The sequence below is a fragment of the Montipora foliosa genome, chromosome 1 (genome assembly GCF_036669935.1).
Source record: "Montipora foliosa isolate CH-2021 chromosome 1, ASM3666993v2, whole genome shotgun sequence".
Taxonomy (NCBI): Eukaryota; Metazoa; Cnidaria; class Anthozoa; order Scleractinia; family Acroporidae; genus Montipora; species Montipora foliosa.
Window position 1 is genome coordinate 44,910,856 of NC_090869.1, and position 10,000 is coordinate 44,920,855.

The 10,000-nt window shown below is 38.3% G+C and overlaps 2 protein-coding genes across 3 annotated transcripts in view; one reads left to right on the forward strand and one right to left on the reverse strand.

Moving 5' to 3' along the window:
* LOC137999480 (synembryn-A-like) overlaps positions 1-9,233 on the reverse strand; it is a 10,190-nt gene extending 957 nt beyond the window's left edge. The window contains exons 1-4 of the mRNA XM_068845253.1: positions 8,425-9,233; positions 7,530-7,887; positions 2,409-2,672; positions 1,481-1,694 (exon numbers count right to left, since the gene is read on the reverse strand). Of these exons, the coding sequence (XP_068701354.1) occupies positions 1,481-1,694; positions 2,409-2,672; positions 7,530-7,887; positions 8,425-9,200 (1,612 nt within the window). The 5' untranslated portion in view covers positions 9,201-9,233. The remainder of the gene's footprint in view (positions 1-1,480; positions 1,695-2,408; positions 2,673-7,529; positions 7,888-8,424) is intronic.
* Positions 9,234-9,240: 7 nt separating this feature from the next.
* LOC137999489 (N6-adenosine-methyltransferase subunit METTL3-like) overlaps positions 9,241-10,000 on the forward strand; it is a 146,895-nt gene continuing 146,135 nt past the window's right edge. The window contains exon 1 of one of the 2 annotated variants that reach the window (XM_068845269.1): positions 9,241-9,462. In XM_068845269.1, the coding sequence (XP_068701370.1) occupies positions 9,342-9,462 (121 nt within the window). In that variant the 5' untranslated portion in view covers positions 9,241-9,341. The remainder of the gene's footprint in view (positions 9,463-10,000) is intronic. The other variant, XM_068845261.1, reaches the window with a different exon arrangement.

Genomic DNA, 10,000 nt, shown 5'->3' on the forward strand with positions numbered 1-10,000 from the left:
AAACTGTGGTGCTGCGTCGGTGGGAGATTGAAACAGAAATTTATTTTATCAAACGAGTTGATAAAGGTCGAATAACCACCGTAAAAGATTTGGAAAGCTGACGTTTCGAGCGTTAGCCCTTCGTCGATCTTTCACGGTGGTTATTCGACCTTTATCAACTCGTTTGATAAAATAAATTTCTGTTTCCGGATTACAGTTCAGTGGTCTGCTCATAGGTTTCACCCAAGGATCGATGGGTTCGAAAAAACGACTAGGCCACCCACTGGAAGTAGCCCAGTAAATGTGTGGTAATCCTGTAATTGATGCATGTAGGGCTCTAATGCAGATTTAGCTAAAACAATCTAACATTGAAAATACACACCCCTATGCCTCGCTGTAATTCAGGGCCCCACTTAGCGTTCACACCTTCACTATTCTTTGAATTTGAAAAGGCCCCTTCAATTTACCCTACCATGCTCTGCAATCCTACTTTTGGGTATTGTACATTTTTCCTCTTCGCCATCCTAACTGTCATGAAATGAAAATCTTGTCTTGATAGTAGTGTCTCCTTTCATGAGGTAAGACTCTTATCTCGCAAGAGGGCTAAAAAACTGTTAATGCAAATGGCAAGTGTTGGCTTTCAAAAGCTTTTCGGTGCATTCTTATCACTTGAGAGAATTACACACGCATACTACAAGTACATGTATGCCTCTTCAGTGGGCAATAACAGCTCTAGGAGTTTGTCTTGATTGGCTCCTGTTCTGGCTTTTCTAGGGTGCAAAAAATAACTGCAGTTAAAGTGCCCCTGTGATAAGAAAAAAATCACTTCCATTTTTTCTTCAGATTTTGAAAGTATGTTTGCTTAGTTACACCTGACTGGCAAAATTTTGATCTTTGATTTGTATTCAAAGGCCATTTACTTTGAGTGTAAGTTGTGGATTTCACAGTCTGCCATTAAATCAGGTTCAAAAATGACCGATTGCACCTCAGAGGGTTGGATCCAGGGAAAAGTGACGTCATTTACTCACTAGCTTAAAATTTCAGCGAGTAAATGCAGCTTATTATACATGCAAAACGCCAGTTTAAAAGTCTGAAAGCCCAAAACTCCGGTGCTGCATATTAATTATGTGGTGTACATGTATACACGCACTGCATTCTTAAACTAGTGAGCCTTTGTTGCCATTTTCCTTGATCCAGCTTTCTCAAGAAGTTAAGGTTAGTAATGGTGGACCGTTAAATAGAAAGATTCCAGCCACCAGTAAAATCAACAGGTGTCTTTTTGAAACCAGGGCTAAAAACTTGGGTCACTTACTGTTTAGTTAACACAGTTTTGAAATCCAAAGAAAAATAAAATTTGATTTTTGGTCACAGTGGCACTTTAAGCAGCCACACAAGGCTTGTCTTAGCATATCATACATTTTAAGCCATTACCTTTTAAATTACTACTGGTAGAATGTTTGCACAAAAAGAGAAAACACAGGTACATTTTAAGATGTCTTACCAATCATAGGATCAATTTGTGCTTTGTCCATTGCATATTCCTCTGTCTCAGAGTCATCATCAGAGGAGTAGTATGTTCCATTCCCCTGCAGCTGACTCGCCCCCATCAAGCCACGCGAAGCCAACAGACCTGCAGCATTTCCATATCCAGTATACTTTACCAGTCTGTTCACATTTTCTTTGCACAAAACAAAAACGAAATCTGCCACTAGTTCCTAAAAAAATTAACATTATTATTGTCCAATTTTTCAGGTCATCAAGTTGGTCCTTTGCAGATCTCCCAAGAGCAGTTGCTTAACTACCTAAGACTTACTGTAACATTTTCTAATTGTTAGCAGAAGCATGTATGACCTTAAAGCGTGCAAGTTGCAACTCTTTTCCTTGGGACAAAGCTGGGGATTTTAGGACACCAAATATGACAAAAATAAAATCAAAGTTGCACGTGCTGGAAATGCACGAGCTAAATTGTTACATAATACCATTGTTCTCATAATACCTTTAAATTCAAATACCCAGCTTTTGTAATGGAAATTAAATTCTTACTGGCTAAATTATTGTAAATGCAATTTCATCTGTGAGATTTTAAATTTGTTCTCTAAAGGGCTACTTACAAAAAACATTGAGCGATCTACATGTAAGATGGGTTAACTATCATTATACAATCAATGAAAATATTTGATTATCAAATTATTGCTTATGATACCTTTAACAACGTGATAAATGTGTCCTTTTTTGTTGTAAAAAGTACCAATGCCAAGCTCCTGCTAAACATTCCGGCACTTACCATCTTCACTGAACAATTTTTCACTTTATAAATTTTACCCCACGTTACTGTGGCTCTTGCATCACCACCTAACTGTTGATAAACAACCCTGTAAAGTTGTGCAGTATCTAATGCTTAAAACAGACACTCCAGTTCATCACCATACCTTGATATCTTCAAGTGGTGATGTCATTAGCCTGACCAGTCCATTCCTTATCAAGCTGCCTTCTTCAGGGCGAGTAGTTCCCACATGCCTAAGAGGGGGCAACACTTCCATCCGAAGATACTTTCTTATAATGCGGTCCCCTCGTGCCATTTGACAGAATGCACTGACAATAGGGATAATATTCTCTCGCAAAGGCTGGGCAGTAGCTTTGAGACGATCATCAAGAATTCTGATCATTGTCTGAATTGCAAGCATGTTGTAGTTCTAAAATAGCAGGAGAGATTATTTTTAAAATAAACAAGAGGCTATGGGTAGCCTACACATTGTTTGATGGCTTTTTAGCTGATTTCCTATAAAGCTCACAGTAGCTCAGTGTTTTTTCTATGTTACAATATCTTGGTCAGTACGTGCTTTGTTGTTTTGCTGTTTACTCTGATTTACGCTCAGTCCGCCGTCGTATTTCATATTCAGTTCAATTCTGTAGTCCGAAGTCTTAAGTCCACATTCAGTGACTCAACCATAGGGTTAAGAGTGATTGTGGAATAGTTGTTCACATATAAAACAGTTGTTAATGGTGTTGATTCCAATCAAAATCAGTAAAAAGGTGCTGTACAATTTTTTGCAATGTAGGTACCGTAAACACCTTGAGATAAGCCGCACCTTTTTCCCAAAAATTGTCACTGGAAATCAGGGGAGTGGCTTATCTGTGGGAATATTTGAAAAGGTTGCTTCCGGTGTCCAGTTTTCCATCTTCGCTTCCGATCTAATGCCTGGGTACTAAGCTACGAGTGTTCCGCTTACGTTCTTGTAATGAAAAATCTATGGAAAACCTGTGTTGAATGAAGAAATTCCTGTCATCAAATACCAGATAAAAGATCAATCATATGTAATAGTTGGTAGAAGACTTTGAAGTTTTTTCCGTTTCCATGTTAATAGCGAGTTTACCTTCGATGAACAGTGGATGAAGAAGACTTCTGAAGACTCGCCTTTGGATTTGTCTTGATTTCTTTCAAAAAGCTACAATGTATCTTCCAAAAATTTGAGCTGCCAACGTAATTCTTATTCAGGGTGCAGTTTATCTGTGGGTGTTTATGGTATTTAATGATCTTATAATACAGTGGAACCCCGGTTTTACGATATTGCAAGGGCACAGCAAAATCATATTGTTAAATCAGGATATTGTTGCAAACAAACTCCAGATTTAACGATATGATGGCAAAGCAACTAAAAAAAATTGTAAAATCAGGGTTCTACTGTAGTATTGTAATTAATTTTTCCACGTTCAGTCAATAAAATCAGTAAGTCGCAGCAACATTACATGTAGTCTTGTACCCTTCGGGACAAAAGATTACTATAACTAAATAAAACATTGGGTAATTGCCATGCGCTTGTCACTTTTTTACCGTATGTGATATCAATTATATCGTTGTAACGGGAAAAAAATTTTAGCTTGGGTTGCCAGATTTCCATCATAAAACAGGAAATACTGTTGAATCGCATATCGTTGAATCAGCATTTTGTTCCATACAATTAACTGTAACTTTTGATGGGCCATGTTGATCATTTAATCAGGAATATCGTTAAATCAAAGATTGTAAAATCAGGGTTCCACTCTACTGGGAGAAATAAAAAATTATGTAATTAGCCTAGTGAGATGTGTTACTCAGTCATAAGATAACCAGATATTGCGTGCAATGAAAACATGAAAACGTGTTTCCAGTCACGCACATGTACACTTCTTTAATAAATATTTCCCCTTTAATCTGTCACATAGTCTTTTGTGGTCAAGTGGTCACCATGATCACTACTACTGGGGTACATGTACCTTCTCTGAAAAGTGACATTTCTCTGGAAAGCATATGCAGGAAAATCCCGACCCAAAAAAGAAAAATACAAGAGTCAGCACCAAATCCTATATTTTGTTCCTTTGAACAAAGTTATAATAATAATAATTGTTACGGGACATAAAATGAAAGTAAGAAAGGTCAGGGCAGTTATCATCACTGCCCACTAAAAATAATACTTAGGAAACTTAGGGCACGTTCGATTGACCCTATTCCGGAATAAGAATATGTGGAGTGATGACTAAAACGATATGTTTGGTGGGTTTCAAAGCAGCAAGGTTAATAAAAATATGTTTAACATATCATTTTAGCAGATATTTGACAATTTTAATGTATGTAAGAACGAAGGATTTCTGACTTATATTCTATGTATTCCTATTCCAGAATACGGTCAATTGAACGCACCCTTAATTCCCTTTATCAGAACTGGCTGGCCAGACCCATCAGTTTGCAAAGAAAATGCAACAATTTGCATGAACACTTGCATGATAATCCCTCGCATTCTTCTGGAGGAGTATACATTATCCTCAAAGTGTGTTAATTTGTAGAGTTAGTCCTTTCAAATGCCTGGTCTGGTCAGTCAGTTCTGTTAAAAGGAAAGCACCATTAATATCTTTAACCCATTGCTCCCTGGGAGTGATACTTGATAGATTTTATTCTGTCTAATGGCAGACAATTTTACTTGTCAACTGAGGGCGTCCTAAGGCGATTGAGGCATCAATGGGTTAATTTCTTTAGTTTTTCTTAGTACAGCATATGAAACATTCCATTTATAGGTTAAAAAAACAGTTATCCAGGAGATGGATGAGGTTACATGAAATCATGTAACTAATCCTTACTTGAAATAATAATTATTATTTAATGCCTCTCTTTACACTGGTCACCCCACAGGGCCAGAGGTGACAGGATCTACATGTATGCAAGATCTCTTTGCCACTGTTTGGAGTGCCAACACCATCAGGGCTCGAGACTAACGGTAGCCAAGTAGCCACAGGCTAGTGAAATTTCAGTTTAGGCTAGTAGATTTTGAACTTTCAGTAGCCAATGGGGATAGTAACTATTGTGAAGCAGTGGATTTCTGGATGAAAACAAAAATGAAAATTTTTTGGTATGGATGGGGCAGAAGGAGAGAATAGAAACTATTAAAAACAGAAACTGTGAGCGGATTCTATGGAATTTACTGCCTTAGAAAATGATAAGTCAAAAAAAAAAAAGACAAACTGAAGAGGCAAACGCGGATTAGTTTCCCTGTTACGAACGATTAATCACATGTGAAATCATGTGGAACTTCTCGGCTGCTGTTAATGCCTAGTTTCCATATGCACGTAACTCTGTCGCAAACAATTGCAAGCACCTTCCAATCACTTGATCGTAAACAGCTTGCGTAAATGGAAACACCTTTTACGTTCATCGTCGACCAATCATCGATGGTCGCAAACAAGACGCAAGAGATAGACAATTCTCTATCGTTACATGTATGTGTTGTTCATGACAAGTAGTAGTTTCTGATTGTTTGTGATCAATCTACGATAACTTTTATGCATGTGATATGTTTTGACGATATGGCGTCCGAGTATGATTGTGGCAATGAGGATACTCCTCAAAACAGTGTAAGTTTAATGAATGTCATATTAGGGAAATACCGCACGCCAAATGTACCTGCAGTAAAGTTCTTGATCACGAAGAGCCAGTTCCTGCACTATAATTTGATACTGGCTATGCTGCAGCCATTGCTGCTCCTCAAAAATGTATCAGACACTAAATCGGTGAAGTCTCTTGACAATTTCTCTCTGCCTTCTTCTTCGCAACAATTCCAACATAAGAAGAAATCAAGCACGTGGAAAACAGAATTGCAAACACAATTGCAAAGTGACAGTGTTTGCGATCAAGCCATCGCAAACTGTTTGCGACGTTGTTACGTGTAAATATGGAAACAGATCACGTACTTGTTTAGAAGTTGAATCCAAACATAATTTATTTCAAATTTAAAAAAAAAGAAAGAGATAATATGAAACGACTTATCTTATTTACTAGGGATGGTGAATCTCACGCTGAAAGAGAGAAAACTTGCTTGCGAGTACAGTGATTGATTCCGAAAAACCATTCAAGCACAAAAAGCAAGGATTGCCGTTGAAACTACATCGTATTAAAAAGAAATCTTATATGAGCATATTCTATTCGAATTTCCTTTTTATCCAATTTAAGATCTCATTTTCCCGTATTCTGCTGCTTTTCTGCTTCATGCGTAGAATGGCACTTTCACGTTGAAAGTTCAATCGCAAATGGCTCAATTTATAATCAAAGGAACAGCCTTTCCACAGACCTCCAAACGAGCAGTTTAGTTTTATGTACGGTTTATTTCCTTTGTACTTTATTCCGCATTTTCCGTACTCCAGTGCATTTGTGAGTTGCAAAGATATGGCAGTGGTTCAGTCAAAATTGGCCTCAAGGCCACGAAACTTTGCCTTTGTGAGAAAAATATGGGAAACCGTACACTCCAGCTTATTTGTGCCGCTGTTGCGAGGATGGATATGAGAATATGGAAATACCTACTAAAAGCGCTGGTTGTGTTAGCAAATGTGGAATTTTTTTCGTGATAGTTTTCATTCTCGTCATCAGAGCGTCGGATCAACCCAAGGCTCTGGGAAACTCTATGTAGTGAGAACATGCGTCGTAGGGTTCTTGTAGCAAAAAATTGGCTATTTGAATGTTACGGCACTAGTGCTAACTCCTCGTGCGAACATGAATGCACCAATTAGAGACGCTTTTAATTGTTCTTCACCAATGAGAGGAAAATTTGTTTCATGGTTCCCCAGAGCTCTTCTCTCCCCCAGTCAAGAGAAGAGCTCTGGGGTCAAGATTGGATAGTTTTTACAAATGAATGAAACTGCGCATGACGAGACTGGCTAGTGCAAAGTTAGATTTGGCTAGTGAGATCAGACCTGATACTAGCCAGAAGGCTAGTGAGCTGAAAAGTTAGTCTCGAGCTCTGACCCTCCATGACAAAATGACTTTCAGAGTAATTGGGTAAGCTTTTCAGCATACTCTTTCGGAAGGTACCAATTAGAAATTTCCCTAGAAATGTGACCCATTGTCTGATACAGCAACTTGGGAACTTCCTGCTTTATTCAACTCTGACCCTTAGAAATCTTCATATAGAATGCCTGCTCTACAAAATAAATTGCCCTGTTCAGATATATGGTTAATTAAAGGATTCTGAATAATACATACACTGTACAGCTGTACTGTAAGTAGGAAAAACACAATGCATGCATACCTCAAACTGCATCCTAAATCTCTGCGATGAGGGTTTGGATTCATAATCTTGAGAAAGTCTTTTAGAAACAGTTGATGGCATTGTCCACATCAGATGTTTGAGACACTTAGTTGGCATATTGCTCAAAACATTGATGGCATGGTTTGGTAGATTTTCTGGCTCATTAGGTAATGGCTTCAGATGGACAAATATGGAACGTACGATAAACACAATCCTGTCACAGTGATCAACAGTGTCTGTCCCTTCAGATTCAGGTAGATTTAATGTTATATTAAACAAGATTTTCATGATTTCAGCAGAAAGACGAATTTCATTTTGTGTGATCGTGTAAGTATTAGGAGCTTGCTCTATCATGGCCCTACAAAAAAGTGTCATCAAATGAAGTTAGTAAAGCAGCTGAAAATCATGTGATTATGGATTTTCCTCCGATATGACTCACAACATTCAGGTATGTATGGGTCTACATGTCTACCATCGAAGGACATTCATTGATATTAATCGATAATATTTCAATACAACCACATTTGTTAATGTTTTCACATGTAAGTTTGTTACAGCTTTAATACTTAGAGACATGGTCCTTCATTTTAAAGACATTTTACAGGTGATTAAGGATGGAGTAGAAAAATTTCCTGATGTGACTGAGTTCCATGTGCTATGAAACACTGAACAAATTGTATTTTCCTTCTTGATACTTGCCATGTTTTTTTTGGCAAAATAACACCTGCGTCACTTCAAGGCTACAGTGTACATGTATGTAGTGAATTTACCCCTCATTAGATAGCTAGGAAAAAACCTTTTCGGTAAACATCCAGGCAAGAGCAGCTTTTCCGTCTTTTTCTCATTCTTAAAACACCAAGTACGCTTAAAATTTTACAGCTTGCTAATTTAGTACCTTTCTTCCATGGTGAGCGCTTGTAGTTGAGCACCAGTGATTTGTCCGCAGCCATCTCTGACTTTCGTTTCGTGACATATCTTTCGTTGTTCTTTCCCTGGAATACAGCTGTCCAATGCGTGAGTGAGGACACAAAACCCATTGTTAGCAACAACTTCAAATCTTGCAGTGTTTTCAAGGGCAGTTAAAAGGAACAGAAATCTCATGTCAAAGTACTTTACATCGAAAGCTAACAAGCCGTTATCGAACCACCTCTTTCCCCTCTCTATAATGGCCTCGATGCATCGCAGTTTAAAACAATACTGCCGGGCAACAGAGCTGTGGTAAACAACGTTACATAAACATTTTACCGCTTCGGTAACTACAGTACTCCTCGCAATAAGTCGATCCAGAACTTCACTTCTGTCATCACTGATCCGGTTTCCAACATCGATAGAGCAAGTATTCCCTGTATCTTTGCTTTCTTCTGGTAGAATTTCCGCAAGAGACAATAGTGTGGAGGTTGATTTTTCCGAAGAAAGCGATCCTAAGCCATCTTTATCACGGCTTAAAATACGCAAAGTCGAAATAGCGTATGTTGCGAATTCAAGACCAATTTCTGGTTTGGTTGTCAACTCGTTAAGAATGACATCGATAAAATTCTTCCTGTGATTGACATCTAAGTGAAAGAGTGAGAACACCTTTTCGTTCTCTGAACAAAACTGTCGAAGGGCATTGATAGCAAATGGTTCATTACGAGGAACGAAATTTGTTAGGATAGAAATGCAGTTCTCCATCTTTGTGGGAAAAGGCTTGGGGCCAAACTGCAGAAGCCTTTAATAGCAGCTTGGTTACTAAGCTGCCATCCAACTTTCGAGTTTTCAGAAGTTTTCATATGGATTGTTTCCTGATACCGGGCAGTAAAACTTAAAAAAAAAATGTCTGACACTTGGACGGAAATCCAGGAGCACAAGCGTCGACAAGACAGTCTTCGAGATCGTCTACACAGGCGCAGGAAGGAACGTCAGGTATTCGGTGTTCAAGACACAGATACATCAGGTTTGTAGGTTTTGCGTGTAAAATTACTGTAAAGTTTTTAAAAACCTGCTTTGAAAAAATAGATCTTGCCTTCAGAAGAAGACAGAGCATCCAACATTTTTGGATGTCGAAAGATCGGAACATTACATATTAAAGCAGGATGTAACACATCGATACGCTATTAATCGACGTTTGCACATCAAGCCAATAATTCCGATACTCGATAAAAATCGATATGAATCAATCGATTAATATCAGAAATCGATAAAAATCGATTGCCCGATTGGGAGCAATACTCCCATTCCAGAAAAAAACGGAAGTTGCACGCAAGTGAGGCTTAATTGGCCTTGCAGTATAAAAAAGGTCAGACAAAACAAACAAGATTAGAGTGTAATGTGAAGTGCTAAGTTTCTACCCCATATGAACCATGTGAGCGTTAGCCCTACATATGGAAATGGGCCCACACAAGGACAGAGAAAAACTCTGACCAGGGTGGGAATTAAACGTAAAAACGTAATCCTTCCTTGTAGTTGTACATGTTCATTGCCGTAACTTTAAC